This window comes from Coregonus lavaretus, assembly GCF_964263955.1.
Source record: "Coregonus lavaretus genome assembly, chromosome: 6".
NCBI lineage: Eukaryota > Metazoa > Chordata > Actinopteri > Salmoniformes > Salmonidae > Coregonus > Coregonus lavaretus.
Window position 1 is genome coordinate 62,438,488 of NC_139993.1, and position 17,104 is coordinate 62,455,591.

The window sequence follows — 17,104 nt, forward strand, 5'->3', positions numbered from 1 at the left end:
TGACGGTACTACTGTTCTCATACCTGATCTCAACACCAAACTGACAGTACTACTGTTCTCATACCTGATCTCAACACCTGACTGTGACAGTACTACTGTTCTCATACCTGATCTCAACACCTAACTGTGACGGTACTACTGTTCTCATACCTGATCTCAACACCTAACTGTGACGGTACTACTGTTCTCATACCTGATCTCAACACCTGACTGTGATGGTACTACTGTTCTCATACCTGATCTCAACACCTGACTGTGACGGTACTACTGTTCTCATACCTGATCTCAACACCTGACTGTGATGGTACTACTGTTCTCATACCTGATCTCAACACCTAACTGTGACGGTACTACTGTTCTCATACCTGATCTCAACACCTGACTGTGACGGTACTACTGTTCTCATACCTGATCTCAACACCAAACTGTGACGGTACTACTGTTCTCATACCTGATCTCAACACCTAACTGTGACGGTACTACTGTTCTCATACCTGATCTCAACACCTAACTGTGACGGTACTACTGTTCTCATACCTGATCTCAACACATGACTGTGACGGTACTACTGTTCTCATACCTGATCTCAACACCTGACTGTGACGGTACTACTGTTCTCATACCTGATCTCAACACCTGACTGTGACGGTACTACTGTTCTCATACCTGATCTCAACACATGACTGTGACGGTACTACTGTTCTCATACCTGATCTCAACACCTAACTGTGACGGTACTACTGTTCTCATATGATCTCAAACACTTTGTGAATGTAACTCTGCTATAATCACACCTGGGTTCAAACACTTTGGTATGGAGGTACACTCTATATACAAAAGTATGTGGACACCCCTTCAAATTAGTGGATTTGGCTATTTCAGCCACACCCGTTGCTGACAGGTGTATAAAATCGAGCACACAGCCATGCAATCTCCATAGACAAACATTGGCAGTAGAATGGCCTTATTGAAGAGCTCAGTGACTTTCAATGTGGCACCGTCATAGGATGCCACCTTTCCAACAAGTCAGTTTGTAAAATTTCTGCCCTGCTATAGCTGCCCTGGTCAACTGTAAGTGCTTTTCTTTTGAAGTGAAAACGTCTAGGAGCAACAATGGCTCAGCTGCGAAGTGGTAGGCCACACAAGATCAAAGCGTGTAGGACATAAAAATCATCTGTCCTCGGTTGCAACACTCACTACAGAGTTCCAAACTTCCTCTGGAAGCAACGTCAGCACAATAACTGTTCGTTGGGAGCTTCATGAAATGGGTTTCCTTGGTTGAGCAGCCGCACACAAGCCTAAGATCACCATGCGCAATGCCAAGCGTCGGCTGGATTGGTGTAAAGCTTGCCGCCATTGGACTCTGGAGCAGTGGAAATGCGTTCTCTGGAGTGATGAATCACACTTCACCATCTGGCAGTCCGAAGGAAGAATCTGGATTTGGCGGACGCCAGGAGAATGCTACCTGCCCCAATGCATACTGCCAACTCTAAAGTTTGGTGGAGGAGGAATAATGGTCTGGGGCTGTTTTTCATGGTTCGGGCTAGGCCACTTAGTCCCAATGAAGGGAAATCTTAACGCTACAGCATCCAATTACAATCTAGACGATTCTGTGCTTCCAACTTTGTGACAACAGTTTGGGTAAGGCCCTTTCCTGTTTCAGCATGACAATGTCCCCATGCACAAAGTAAGGTTCATACAGAAATGGTTTGTCGAGATCGATGTGGAAGAACTTGACAGGCCTGCACAGGGGATGAATTGGAACGCTGACTGTGAGCCAGGCCTATTTTCCCAGCATCATTGCCCGACCTCACTAATGTTCTTGTGGCTGAATGGAAGCAAGCCCCCGCAGCAACATGTATTGGAAAGCCTTCCCAGAAGAATGGAGGCTGTTATAGCAGCAAAGGGGGAGACCAACTCCATATTAATGCCCATGATTTTGGAATGAGATGTTTTACGAGCTGGTGTCCACATACTTTTGATCATGTAGTGTAACTCTGCTATAATCATACCTGGTTTCAAGCACTTCATTATGGAGGTAACTCTGCTATAATCATACCTGGGTTCAAACACTTCGTTGTGGATGTAGTTCTCGAAGGTCTTGCGGTACTCAGACTCATCAGCCTCCTTCTTGAGCTGGGTCTCTGTTTTGGGGCAGGAGCAGCAGCGGCTTCCTGGCCCTGGCCCAGGCTCGTCTGTTTGGTTCCATTTATGCTCCTCTTCAGTGTCCAGGTGGGTGGGCGCCCGCGACGGCAGCTTCATTCCTACAGACAGACAGTTAGAATCCCAACTGTCACATCCCAACTGAATCCCAATGGTCCCAACTGTCACATCCCAACTGAATCCCAATGGTCCCAACTGTCACATCCCAACTGAATCCCAATGGTCCCAACTGTCACATCCCAACTGAATCCCAATGGTCCCAACTGTCACATCCCAACTGAATCCCAATGGTCCCAACTGTCACATCCCAACTGAATCCCAATGGTCCCAACGGTCACATCTGCACCAAAATAGGGGATGACCCTAAAAACCCCTTTCTCAATGGTCAACAGATCATCAGACAAGACCATCAGATCATCTGACATGATTGATTGATCTTTTCTTAACTGTAATATGAAATAATCATGTGAATAATGACAATCCTCTGTTGTCTCACCTTTCTGACAGTAGTCAAACTTGTAGAGGTCGCTGTCCTCCGGCTGCTGCTGACAGTACACCAGGTAGTGAGTGATGTTCCCGTTGGGGTCCGTGGGGGGCTTCCACTTCAGGATGATCTGAGAGGACGAGTTGGACGAGGAGATGGGGTCCAGCGGCACTGACGGCTCTGAAACAACAACAACATCGTTAGGAGTTAGAGCAGGGTTTGTTGTCAGACTAGGGGCTGGAGGGGACCTATTGGTGGATAACAGCCAGTTTCTATAGTCTGTTATCTAGGATTACGCTGTGTCTGCTAACCATAGAGCTAACCATGTAAATCGTGCCCTTAGTGCCATCATTGTAAAGAGTAAAGTCATGGGTGGCCTACCTTTTAAATGTTTCGCTTAACTGTTTGATTCATTGGTGCTACCTAGTATTATTTATGCTGGAGCAGTATGGGGATACAAATTATACTGGTGTTAATGCCGTTTTTAACCGTGCTGCAGATTTGACCTTGGTGTGGGTAAATACATGTCAAATGCTGCTATTCAAGGTGATATGGGCTGGAAAACTCTATGGCATCACCAGTGGCTATGCATTTATTATTTTTTAGGACTATGTTCGTGACTCCCTAGTAGAATGTTGTAAGGACGGAGGACTATGTTCGTGACTCAGTAGTAGAATGTTGTAAGGACGGAGGACTATGTTCGTGACTCCCTAGTAGAATGTTGTAAGGACGGAGGACTATGTTCGTGACTCCCTAGTAGAATGTTGTAAGGACGGAGGACTATGTTCGTGACTCCCTAGTAGAATGTTGTAAGGACGGAGGACTATGTTCGTGACTCCCTAGTAGAATGTTGTAAGGACGGAGGACTATGTTTGTGACTCCCTATTAGAATGTTGTAAGGACGGAGGACTATGTTCGTGACTCAGTAGTAGAATGTTGTAAGGACGGAGGACTATGTTTGTGACTCCCTAGTAGAATGTTGTAAGGACGGAGGACTATGTTTGAGACTCAGTAGTAGAATGTTGTAAGGACGGAGGACTATGTTCGTGACTCCCTAGTAGAATGTTGTAAGGACGGAGGACTATGTTCGTGACTCCCTAGTAGAATGTTCTAAGGACGGAGGACTATGTTCGTGACTCCCTAGTAGAATGTTGTAAGGACGGAGGACTATGTTCGTGACTCCCTAGTAGAATGTTGTAAGGACGGAGGACTATGTTCGTGACTCCCTAGTAGAATGTTCTAAGGACGGAGGACTATGTTTGAGACTCAGTAGTAGAATGTTGTAAGGACGGAGGACTATGTTCGTGACTCCCTAGTAGAATGTTGTAAGGACGGAGGACTATGTTCGTGACTCCCTAGTAGAATGTTCTAAGGACGGAGGACTATGTTCGTGACTCCCTAGTAGAATGTTGTAAGGACGGAGGACTATGTTCGTGACTCCCTAGTAGAATGTTGTAAGGACGGAGGACTATGTTCGTGACTCCCTAGCAGAATGTTGTAAGGACGGAGGACTATGTTCGTGACTCCCTAGTAGAATGTTGTAAGGACGGAGGACTATGTTTGAGACTCAGTAGTAGAATGTTGTAAGGACGGAGGACTATGTTCGTGACTCCCTAGTAGAATGTTGTAAGGACGGAGGACTATGTTCGTGACTCCCTAGTAGAATGTTGTAAGGACGGAGGACTATGTTCGTGACTCCCTAGTAGAATGTTGTAAGGACGGAGGACTATGTTTGTGACTCCCTAGTAGAATGTTGTAAGGACGGAGGACTATGTTCGTGACTCAGTAGTAGAATGTTGTAAGGACGGAGGACTATGTTCGTGACTCCCTAGTAGAATGTTGTAAGGACGGAGGACTATGTTCGTGACTCCCTAGTAGAATGTTGTAAGGACGGAGGACTATGTTCGTGACTCCCTAGTAGAATGTTGTAAGGACGGAGGACTATGTTCGTGACTCCCTAGTAGAATGTTGTAAGGACGGAGGACTATGTTCGTGACTCCCTAGTAGAATGTTGTAAGGACGGAGGACTATGTTCGTGACTCCCTAGTAGAATGTTGTAAGGACGGAGGACTATGTTCGTGACTCCCTAGTAGAATGTTGTAAGGACGGAGGACTATGTTTGTGACTCCCTAGTAGAATGTTGTAAGGACGGAGGACTATGTTCGTGACTCAGTAGTAGAATGTTGTAAGGACGGAGGACTATGTTTGTGACTCCCTAGTAGAATGTTGTAAGGACGGAGGACTATGTTTGAGACTCAGTAGTAGAATGTTGTAAGGACAGAGGACTATGTTTGTGACTCAGTAGTAGAATGTTGTAAGGACGGAGGACTATGTTTGAGACTCAGTAGTAGAATGTTGTAAGGACGGAGGACTATGTTCGTGACTCAGTAGTAGAATGTTGTAAGGACGGAGGACTATGTTCGTGACTCCCTAGTAGAATGTTGTAAGGACGGAGGACTATGTTCGTGACTCCCTAGTAGAATGTTGTAAGGACGGAGGACTATGTTCGTGACTCCCTAGTAGAATGTTGTAAGGACGGAGGACTATGTTCGTGACTCCCTAGTAGAATGTTGTAAGGACGGAGGACTATGTTTGTGACTCCCTAGTAGAATGTTGTAAGGACGGAGGACTATGTTCGTGACTCCCTAGTAGAATGTTGTAAGGACGGAGGACTATGTTTGTGACTCAGTAGTAGAATGTTGTAAGGACGGAGGACTATGTTTGAGACTCAGTAGTAGAATGTTGTAAGGACGGAGGACTATGTTTGAGACTCAGTAGTAGAATGTTGTAAGTACGGAGGACTATGTTTGTGACTCAGTAGTAGAATGTTGTAAGGACGGAGGACTATGTTTGAGACTCAGTAGTAGAATGTTGTAAGGACGGAGGACTATGTTTGTGACTCAGTAGTAGAATGTTGTAAGGACGGAGGACTATGTTTGTGACTCAGTAGTAGAATGTTGTAAGGACGGAGGACTATGTTTGTGACTCAGTAGTAGAATGTTGTAAGGACGGAGGACTATGTTTGTGACTCAGTAGTAGAATGTTGTAAGGACGGAGGACTATGTTTGAGACTCAGTAGTAGAATGTTGTAAGGACGGAGGACTATGTTCGTGACTCAGTAGTAGAATGTTGTAAGGCCGGAGGACTATGTTTGAGACTCAGTAGTAGAATGTTGTAAGGACGGAGGACTATGTTTGAGACTCAGTAGTAGAATGTTGTAAGGACGGAGGACTATGTTTGAGACTCAGTAGTAGAATGTTGTAAGGACGGAGGACTATGTTTGAGACTCACTGGTGGCGTTGGTGCGGACGTAGATGATCTTGCTCTTGGCCCCGTGGGCCTGGTGTTCGTCTGAGGCGGAGAGCTGGGTCTTGACCATGATGGCGTACTGTGTCCAGGGCTTCATAGGATGGATGAGGAAGCCAGGCTCCACCTGCTCCTTCCCCTCCGTGGCCCGTGGTGGAGGGTCTACGTCAGCTATCACCCAGCTGTTTGAGCCGCACGCGTCCTGGCCATCAAACTCTGTCACGTTCTTATAAGGCCTGGGGATGGAGAGGAGAGAGAGACACTAACATACTAATACTAGAGACGTGACTGTTTCTGTTACTAGCCGGCTACCACCCGCTACTATTAATCTGCACCTTAGAGACTGCTGCCCTATGTACATAGCCTTAGAGACTGCTGCCCTACGTACATAGTCATTGAACACTGGTCACTTTAATAATGTTTACATACTGTTTCACCCACTTCACACTGTATTCTAGTCAAGGCTCCTCCTATTTAACTACACACCTTTACTATTCAACACTTTCGACCCCTTACAGCAGGGTTTGGCCCCCCAAGCTTTTGGCCCCCCAAGCTTTTGGCCCCCCAAGCTTTCTGAGCAACAAAAAAAAAATGTTTTATTTTCTTTGTTGGACCTAAAAGACGGTGAAACACCAGGAAATCAGCTCCAAGTGATTTTAATTTAAGAAATATGTTCTCAAATATTCTCTACACATAATAGAGAGACGTGATCGTATACAAATGTAAGCAAGGTTTAAACTGATTATGTTTTAGTCAAACATATCTGTTTGAGCTTCTTGCGGTCAATTTGCAAATTATTTGTACTTACATTGGACAAAAATATAAACAACATGTAATGTGTTGGTCCCATGTTTCATGAGTTGGTGCCCCCTTTGCTGCTTTAACATCCTCCACTCTTCTGGGAAGGCTTTCCACTAGATGTTGGAACATTGCTGCGGGGATTTGCTTCCATTCAGCCACAAGAGCATTAGTGAGGTCAGGCACTGATGTTGGGCGATTAGGCCTGGCTCGCAGTCGGCGTTCCAATTCATCCCAAAGGTGTTCGATGGGGTTGAGGTCAGGGCTCTGTGCATGCCAGTCAAGTTCTTTCACACCGATCTCGACAAACCATTTCTGTATGGTCCTCGCTTTGTGCACAGGGGCATTGTCATGCTGAAACAGGAAAAGGCCTTCCCCAAACTGTTGCCACAAAGACGGAAGCACAGAATCGTCTACAATGTCATTGTATGCTGTAGCATTAAGATTTTCCTTCACTGGAACTAAGGGGCCTAGCCCAAACCATGAAAAACAGCCCCAGACCATTATTCCTTCCCGCCAAACTTTACAGTTGGCACTATGCATTCAAGCAGGTAGCATTTTTCTGGCATCCAGCAAACCCAGATTTGGTGAAGCGTGATTCATCACTCCAGAGAACGCGTTTCCACTGCTCCAGAATCCAATGGCGGTGAGCTTTGCTTCACTCCAGCCGACGCTTGGCTTGGCTTGGAAACCCATTTCATGAAGCTCCGGTCTAACAATTATTGTGCTGACGTTGCTTCCAGAGGCAGTTTGGAACTCGGTAGTGAGTGTTGCAACCGAGGACAGATGATTTTTACGCGCTACGCGCTTCAGCACTCGGCGGTCCCGTTCTGTGAGCTTGTATAACCTACCCCTTCGCGGTTAAGCCGTTGTTGCCCCTAGATGTTTCCACTTCACAATAACAACACTTACAGTTGACCAGGGCAGCTCTAGCAGGGTAGAAATTTGACGAACTGACTTGTTGTGGGACAAGGTCACTAAGCTGCCTCTGGCTACAGAAACAGGAGATCGGCTCCTGCCCTATGGGACAAGGTTACTAATTTACTCATGTATTGTTTCCTACTTACGCCTCTTTGTAGAGGACCATGAAGCCCAGCAGGTCTCTAAAGTCTGATGGCCAGAAGGGTTCCCACTTGATGAGGATCTTGTCCGACTGTGTGCGCACCGTGGTGAAATTCAGGATCTGGGTCTCACCTGGGGACCAAGAAACAGAGACAGACAGAGCTAAAGGAGAGGAGTGATCAGGGCGAATCAGGGAGGTGAGAGAATAGCAATATTGTAGAAGAGGTAACTAAAACAGCTCAGTGCTACAACGTAAATACAGAGTGGACGACTGACCTACTGACCACATTTATCCAAAGCAACTTACAGTCATGCATGCGTGCATCCATTTTTGTATGGGTGGCCCAAGCGGGACTCTTAACCCACAATCCTGGCGTTGCAAGCACCATGCTCAACTGAGCCATAAAGGACCATTAAATACTTGATAGTAAATGTTAACGGTAAGTCACTTTGGGTAAAAGTGTCTGCTACATGACGACTATATGTCACTCGTTTCAGGAAATTAGGCATATGTCGTGCGTCACTACTTCACAGGAGCGCCATTTTAAAGTAAATTCTGGAACGTGAACTTTCATGTGACCTAATAACAAACTTGTATGCCATCTGTAAATATTAATACAATTGTTAAATTACGAGCCTAGTTGGTTTAGCCACGGAAAAAGACAGAAACCTTCCCGCTAGCCATGATTGGCTGAGCTAATGAGTGGGCTGTACATGCCGAGAGATGAGTTCGGATTGGTCTGCCATGTAGCACGCTTCTGTCTATAACGTGAGCTGGTCAGTATGTGTCGGTAATCCTTTCTAACGCAACTTTTTTGAAAGATATCACGTAGTAGAACTGCATAAGTGTTGCTCTCCACTTTCTGGAGGACCGAGTTTCTGGCGTTTGATTGCAAATATGCAGATGAGGTCAAAAAGAGAACACACAGAAGGCTGTTGTATAAAATACCAGTCTCCGGATTACATCTTCAAACTAAGGGCAATCATGGCATCCGTGACAGAGAGGGAGAAGCGTCCATCCATGTATCCGGGTAAGATAGTCTAGCTAGCTACATTTTCAGATATTACACATTTCTAATTTTGTTAGAAAGTCGTTTTCATTTCAAGTTAAAGTGTACTGTTAGCTAGCTAGCTAACGTTAGCTGGCTGGCTAGCTTGCTAACATTACGTGTATGATCTGTGTAGTAATATTATTCGTATCTCAGAGCCATTTGCATTGCTAGTTATAGCCTAATGTTAGCTAGCTAACATTGAACCTGGTTGGTTAGCTACCTGCAGATTCATGCAGGGTGGTAATGTTACGAGTTGGGAATATGGTTCATTGTTTAGCTAGCTACATGTCTAAACAAAAGACTCCACTATGCAAGTAACTATTTCAATAGAATGTTTATGATGTCACTGCAACAACTGTCGATAGATGTAGCTGGTAAATTCTACTCCGATTTCAGAGCACTCTCGTCTCAGTGTGCCAGAGCGCAGAATAACTGACGAATTTACAAACACTCAACACCCGTTGAATATGGCTGGTGTCAGTAAACATTGGCAAAAAAGCGTAATAAAATTGTTGCAAGCAGCACAGTTGCAGTCACCAACGCTCTGGATAATATAAAAACTGCCAAATCAGCTCTGCTAGGGCGAGTAAAACGGTCAGAGTGAGCTGTTCTCTCATTTGTGTCTGGAAGTAGCTAGCAAGCTAGCCAACGTTAGCTTGGATGCTTGACTGCTGTTTTTAGGGTCAGAACGCTCGGATCAACCCTACTCCTCGGTCAGAGCGTCCAGTGTGCACTTTGAACGCTCTGAGAGCAAAACACTCTGAATTTACGAACGGACAATTTGACAACGCTCTGAGTTTACGAACGCCCAGAGCACACTCTGGCACTCCAGGTTAAATTTACAAACACACCCGTAGTATAAACCAGCCTTTAGTCTTGATATCTTTGGTTGTTTAGTACATGGCCTCACATGTGAATCCTTAAAGAGATGGGTGGGGCTAAAGCTTAAGAGGGTGTGAACGATGCTGAATGGGTGGAGACAAAGAAGAGCTCTCCAGTAGGTACCAAAACATTCAAGGGCCATTTTCTCAAAAGTGAGGTAACAAGTTTATCAGCTTTCAAAGCTGTAGTGTATGATATACCGTTTTCTAGCACTGAGTCTCTACTTTTATCCAAAGTAAAAAAAACACAATTTCAAATTTTGCTACACAAGACCGAATCGAGACATTTTTGTCTAAAGTTCCACGTTGGCTGGTCTTACAGGAGGCCTGGTCTCCATTGGTCCTGCCGATTTCATTCTTGATTTCTCTCTCCTTAGTGCCTGTCACCTCCTCCATCTTGCGGATCTCAGACATGCACAGCTTGGAGTTGTGAAGGAAGAACATGCGCCCCTGGAGGATAGTCAGGTTATGTTTGTTCCAGTCCCACAGCTGACGCAGGTTCTGGTTGTCCAAGGCGTAGAACGAGTAGTTCCTGATAGAGAGAGAGTTTGAGAAAATGAACAAATGAGTCAGCCCTAAAGCAGTAGACACAAAACATTCATATAAATCTGCACACTGGTCTATGCTCCGAAGTACAATGTTAATTCGGACAACGTTTCAAACCCAAATCTGATATGGTACCCTTTTCCCTATATAGTACACTACTACCCGAGACCTACCCGTCTTGGGTCAGCGTCTCTCCCCGGATGACGCGTAGCTTGCGGAGGAAGGAGAGAGAGACGAGGGCGTAGGCTCTCTTGATGGTCAGGTTGCCTGTTATCTCCTCTAGTTGACCCAGGTTAGCCTCTAGCTCTGCTGCTATGTTGTCTGATGTAGAGACAGGAAACAGACAGTCAGTCAATCAGTTAAACCTCTGCTGCTATGAGAGGAAACAGTCAGTTAGTTACTTAACCCCCTAGAGTCGATGTCCGCGCCCCCGCTGAAATATAATTAGCATAATAAAAATATCTCCATAAAAATCTGTCAGTTTAAGCTAGAGGTATCTGTTTTGCGTTGGATGCGTCTCAATCCCTCGCTTCAGCTGATGTCACACTTCCGCATCTGCGGTGAAAGGTGACAGAGCTAGAGCGGTGTTTGTTATGAAAGATGACACTCTCACGAACACCATGGTGGTCTCCGTTTTGCTCTACGACCACCACAAGCGACTTGGGACTCGTCTGAAGTCGATACAGACGATCTGCCAACTTCTGTCTGTAGCGTCCAAACGGTTTGGGCTACACAGTAACATACCCCTCTGTGGAAAGGTGAGACTCTCACAAACACGTACATGTCAGTTGCAAAAATGAATGGAAGTATACAGTGCCTTCGGAAAGTATTCAGACCCCTTAACTTTGATGAAAACCTGCTCCAGAGCGCTCAGGACCTCAGACTGTGGCGAAGGTTCACCTTCCAACAGGACAATGACCCTTAGCACACAGCCAGGTGTGGCTTTGTGACAAGTGCCCGGACTTGAACCCGATCGAACATCTCTGGAGAGACCTGAAAATAGCTGTGCAGCGACGCTCCCCATCCAACCTGACAAAGCTTGAGAGGATCTGCAGAGGAGAATGGGAGAAACTCCCCAATACAGGTGTGCCAAGCTTGTAGCGTCATACCCAAGAAGACTCTAGGCTGTAATTGCTGCCAAAGGTGCTTCAACAAAGTACTGAGTAAAGGGTCTGAATACTTTTGTACTCCAAGCGGGCTGTCATGTGCCTTTTACTGAGGAGTGGCTTCCGTTTGGCCACTCTACCATAAAGGCCTGATTGGTGGAGTGCTGCAGAGATGGTTGTCCTTCTGGAAGGTTCTCCCATCTCCACAGAGGAACTCTGGAGCTCTGTCAGAGTGACCATCGGGTTCTTGTCACCTCCCTGACCAAGGCCCTTCTCCCCCAATTGCCCAGTTTGGCCAGGCGGCCAGCTCTAGTAAGAGTCTTGGTGGTTCCAAACTTTTTACATTTAAGAATGATGGCCACTATGTTCTTGGGGACCTGCTGCAGAAATGTTTTGGTACCTTTCCTCAGATCTGTGCCTCGACATAATCCTGTCTCTGCGCTCTACGGACAATTCCTTCGACCTCATGGCTTGGTTTTTGCTCTGACATGCACTGTCAACTGTGGGACCTTATATAGACAGATTTCTGCCTTTCCAAATCATGTCCAATCAATTGAATTTACCACAGGTGGACTACAATCAAGTTGTAGAAACATCTCAAGGATGATCGATGGAAACAGGATGCTCCTGGGCTCAATTTCATGTCCCATAGCAAAGGGTATTTTTTAATGCTAATTTTTTTTCGCTTTGTCATTATGGGGTATTGTGTGTAGATTGATGAGGGGGGAAAAATAATTTAATCCATTCTAGAATAAGGCTGTAATGTACCAAAATGTGGAAAAAGTCAAGGGTCTGAATACTTTCCGAATGCTCTGTATACATCTCCCCCGGTTTAGACAGGGATTAGACTGTAATGGGTTAACCTCTGCTGCTATGAGAGGAAACAGTCAGTCAGTTAACCTCTGCTGCTATGAGAGGAAACAGTCAGTCAGTTAACCTCTGCTGCTATGAGAGGAAACAGTCGGTCAGTCAGTCAGTTAACCTCTGCTGCTATGAGAGGAAACAGTCAGTCAGTCAGTCAGTTAACCTCTGCTGCTATGAGAGGAAACAGTCGGTCAGTCAGTCAGTTAACCTCTGCTGCTATGAGAGGAAACAGTCAGTCAGTCAGTTAGTTAACCTCTGCTGCTATGAGAGGAAACAGTAAGTCAGTCAGTTAGTTAACCTCTGCTGCTATGAGAGGAAACAGTCAGTCAAGTCAGTCAGTTAACCTCTGCTGCTATGAGAGGAAACAGTCAGTCAAGTCAGTCAGTTAACCTCTGCTGCTATGAGAGGAAACAGTCAGTCAGTTAACCTCTGCTGCTATGAGAGGAAACAGTCAGTCAAGTCAGTCAGTTAACCTCTGCTGCTATGAGAGGAAACAGTAAGTCAGTCAGTTAGTTAACCTCTGCTGCTATGAGAGGAAACAGTCAGTCAGTTAACCTCTGCTGCTATGAGAGGAAACAGTCAGTCAGTTAACCTCTGCTGCTATGAGAGGAAACAGTCAGTCAGTTAACCTCTGCTGCTATGAGAGGAAACAGTAAGTCAGTCAATCAGTCAACCTCTGCTGCTATATTGACTGATGTAGCGAGAGGAAACAGTCAGTTCAGGTAGTGGATGAGGTGAGTTTCAATTCCTTTCAATATGAAGCATTTTGAACACCTGGAAATATCAATAAGAGAGTCTGTTAAGTGACCAAATTATATATTGGGTAGTGGGGTGGTTGGTAGTGAGGGTGGTTGGTAGTGAGGGTGGTTGGTAGTGGGGTGGTTGGTAGTGAGGGTGGTTGGTAGTGAGGGTGGTTGGTAGTGAGGGTGGTTGGTAGTGGGGTGGTTGGTAGTGGGGTGGTTGGTAGTGGGGTGGTTGGTAGTGGGGTGGTTGGTAGTGAGGGTGGTTGGTAGTGGGGTGGTTGGTAGTGAGGGTGGTTGGTAGTGGGGTGGTTGATAGTGGGGTGGTTGGTAGTGGGGTGGTTGGTAGTGGGGTGGTTGGTAGAGAGGGTGGTTGGTAGAGAGGGTGGTTGGTAGTGAGGGTGGTTTGTTGGTTGGTAGTAAGGGTGGTTGGTAGTGAGGGTGGTTGGTAGTGAGGTGGTTGGTAGTGAGGGTGGTTGGTAGTGGGGTGGTTGGTAGTGAGGGTGGTTGGTAGTGGGGTGGTTGGTAGTGAGGGTGGTTGGTAGTGGGGTGGTTGGTAGTGGGGTGGTTGGTAGTGAGGGTGGTTGGTAGTGAGGGTGGTTGGTAGTGAGGGTGGTTTGTTGGTTGGAAGTGAGGATGGTTGGTAGTGAGGGAGGGTGGTAGTGAGGGTGGTTGGTAGTGAGGGAGGGTGGTAGTGAGGGTGGTTGGTAGTGAGGGTGGTTGGTAGTGAGGGTGGTTGGTTGGTAGTGAGGGTGGGTGGTTGGTAGTGAGGGTGGGTAGTTGGTTGGTAATGAGGGTGGGTGGGTGGTTGGTAGTGAGGGAGGGTGGTAGTGAGGGAGGGTGGTAGTGAGGGAGGGTGGTAGTGAGGGTGGTTGGTAGTGAGGGTGATTGGTAGTGAGGGAGGGTGGTAGTGAGGGTGGTTGGTAGTGAGGGAGGGTGGTAGTGAGGGAGGGTGGTAGTGAGGGTGGTTGGTAGTGAGGGTGGTTGGTAGTGAGGGTGGTTGGTAGTGAGGGAGGGTGGTAGTGAGGGTGGTTGGTAGTGAGGGAGGGTGGTAGTGAGGGAGGGTGGTAGTGAGGGTGGTTGGTAGTGAGGGTGATTGGTAGTGAGGGTGGTTGGTAGTGAGGGTGGGTGGTAGTGAGGGTGGTTGGTAGTGATGGAGGGTGGTAGTGAGCGTGGTTGGTAGTGGGGGAGGGTGGTTGGTAGTGAGAGTGGTTGGTTGGTAGTGAGGGTGGGTGGTTGGTTGGTAGTGAGGGTGGGTGGGTGGTTGGTAGTGAGGGTGGTTGGTAGTGAGGGTGGTTGGTTGGTAGTGAGGGTGGTGGTTGGTAGTGAGGGTGGGTGGGTGGTTGGTAGTGAGGGTGGTTGGTAGTGAGGGTGGTTGGTTGGTAGTGAGGGTGGTGGTTGGTAGTGAGGGCGGGTAGGTGGTAGTGAGGGTGGGTGGTTGGTTGGTAGTGGGAGGGTGGTTGGTAGTGAGGGTGGTTGGTTGGTAATGAGGGTGGTTGTTTGGTAGTGGGAGGGTGGTTGGTAGTGAGGGTGGTTGGTAGTGAGGGTGTACTGTACTTACTTCCTCCACGGATCTTGATGACCAGGCTGCCGTTGAGCACGGTGCATCCTCTCAGAGCCTGGGCTGCTGTCACAGAGTCTACTGTCTTCACCCCCGCACACATCTTAGGACACAGCCCCGCGCACGGAGTACAGTTCAACCTGCAGAGAGGGAAACACACACACACACCCGTTACGGAACACTGTCACACCCATTACACATGGCGCCGTCACAATAAGCTAGCTAATAAGGAAATGGAATTGAATCCAAGAAAAGGAATGAAATAACTTGTCTGGGTGATCCAAAATCAGTGCTGTCAAGTTTGAGATATTCCTCAAGACATGCCCAAACTTTAATGTTCTTTCAGGCCCACGTCACTTCATTACCCAACAGGTGAACAACGTCCCCAGAACAGAAACACTTTCTCTTGTCACCTCTATATCAAAATGCCTTGGATGTTTGTGACAGCCCTATCTGACAGGAATGGAATAGGACGGAAGGCATTTGGCACTGGGACGAGTAGGCCCGTTCATGCTCTTCTGAAAAGAAGGTATTTTACAAGAGGCGCGGACAAAGGAGAAAAGAGGTTGAACTACACTACATCTAAATAGGTATGTGGACACCTGCTCGTCGAACATCTCATTCCAAAATCATGGGCATTAATATGGAGTTGGTCCCCCCCTTTGCTGCTATAACAGCCTCCACTCTTCTGGGAAGGCTTTCCACTAGATGTTGGAACATCGCTGCGGGGACTTGCTTCCATTCAGCCACAGGAGCATTAGTGAGGTCGGGTACTGGTGTTGGGCGATTAGGCCTTGGCTCGCAGTCGGCGTTCCAATTCATCCCAAAGGTGTTTGAGTGTTCAAACACTCATCAAAACAGTATCATGCTTTTTAAAACTCATCACACTGTGATCGATCAATTTGAAGAAAGAAGTTCAACAGCAGGTTGAAACTGAGTGGAAAACATGGTCGTGTTGGATGTTGTTTCAAAGCCTGGACAGTGCTTTCTAAGGTGAAGATTAATTCAAAACAGAGCTTATGCATAGGCCTATACAGTGCCTTAGGAAAGTATTCAGACCCCTTGACTTTTTCCACATTTTGTTATGTTACAGCCTTATTCTAAAATGGATTTAAAAATAAATGTCCTCAGCAATCTACACACAATACCCCATAATGACAAAGTGAAAACAGGTTTTTAGAAATGTTTGCCAATTTATAAAATTACAAAACAGAAATACCTTATTTACATAAGTATTCAAACCCTTTGCTATGAGACATGAAATTGAGCTCAGGTGCATCCTGTTTCCATTGATCCATTGACTTGATGGAGTCCACCTGTGGTAGATTCAATTGATTGAACATTATTTGGAAAGGCACAAATCTGTCTATACAAGGTCCCACAGTTGAGAGTGCATGTCAGAGCAAAAACCAAGCCATGAGGTCGAAGGAATTGTACGTAGACTGCAGAGACAGGATAGTGCCGAAGGAACAGATCTGGGGAAGGGTACCAAAAAATGTCTGCAGCATTGAAGGTCCCCAAGAACCTAGTGGCCTCCATCATTCTTAAATGGAAGAAGTTTGCAACTACCAAGACTCTTCCTAGAGCTGGCCCCCGGCCAAACTGAGCAATTGGGGGAGAAGGGCCTTGGTCAGGGAGGTGACCAAGAACCCGAAGGTCATTCTGACATAGCTCTAGAGTTCCTCTGTGGAGATGGGAGAACCTTCCAGAAGGACAACCATCTCTGCAGCACTCCACCAATCAGGCCTTTATGGTAGAGTGGCCAGACAGAAGCCACTCCTCAGTAAAAAGCACATGATATCCCGCTTGGAGCCAAAAGGCACCTAAAGACTCTCAGACCATGAGAAACAAGATTCTCTGGTCTGATGAAACCAAGATTGAACTCTTTGGCCTGAATGCCAAGCGTCACGTCTGAAGGAAACCTGGCACCATTCCTACGGTGCAGCATGGTGGTGGCAGCATCATGCTGTGGGGATATTTTTCAGCAGCAGGGACTGGGAGACTAGTCAGGATCAAGGGAAATATGAACGGAGCAAAGTACAGAGAGATCCCTGATGAAAACCTGCTCCAGAGCGCTCAGAACCTCAGACTGGGGCGAAGGTTGACCTTCCAACAGGACAACGACCCTAAGCACACAGCAAAGACAACACAGGAGTGGCTTCGGGACAAATCTCTGAATTTCCTTGAGTGGCCCAGCCAGAGCCTGGACTTGAACCCGATCGAACATCTCTGGAGAGACCTGAAAATAGCTGTGCAGCGACGCTCCCCATCCAACCTGACAGAGCTTGAGCCGATTTGCAGAGAAGAATGGGAGAAACTCCCCAAATACAGGTGTGCCAAGCTTGTAGCGTCATACCCAAGAAGACTCAAGGCTGTAATCAATGCCAAAGGTGCTTCAACAAAGTACTGAGTAAAGGGTCTGAATACTTATGTAAATGTGATATTTCCATTTTTGTTTTGTTATAAATTAGCAAAAATCTATAAAAAAAAACGTTTTTTTGCTTTGTCATTATGGGGTACTGTGTGTAGATTGATGAGTAG

The 17,104-nt window shown here is 46.6% G+C and overlaps 2 protein-coding genes across 2 annotated transcripts in view; both read right to left on the minus strand.

Moving 5' to 3' along the window:
- Positions 1–105, minus strand: part of LOC311131102 (rho guanine nucleotide exchange factor 18-like) — a gene marked incomplete at its 5' end in the record, with an annotated part of 28,890 nt that extends 28,785 nt beyond the window's left edge. The window contains one exon of the mRNA XM_084163915.1: positions 24–105. Coding sequence (XP_084020041.1) covers positions 24–105 — 82 coding nt within the window. The remainder of the gene's footprint in view (positions 1–23) is intronic.
- A 1,213-nt stretch (positions 106–1,318) lies between these two features.
- Positions 1,319–17,104, minus strand: part of LOC311131365 (insulin receptor-like) — a 181,951-nt gene continuing 166,165 nt past the window's right edge. The window contains exons 4-10 of the mRNA XM_084164326.1: positions 14,564–14,703; positions 10,466–10,613; positions 10,067–10,278; positions 7,819–7,945; positions 5,939–6,189; positions 2,660–2,827; positions 1,319–2,264 (exon numbers count right to left, since the gene is read on the minus strand). Coding sequence (XP_084020452.1) covers positions 1,798–2,264; positions 2,660–2,827; positions 5,939–6,189; positions 7,819–7,945; positions 10,067–10,278; positions 10,466–10,613; positions 14,564–14,703 — 1,513 coding nt within the window. The 3' untranslated portion in view covers positions 1,319–1,797. The remainder of the gene's footprint in view (positions 2,265–2,659; positions 2,828–5,938; positions 6,190–7,818; positions 7,946–10,066; positions 10,279–10,465; positions 10,614–14,563; positions 14,704–17,104) is intronic.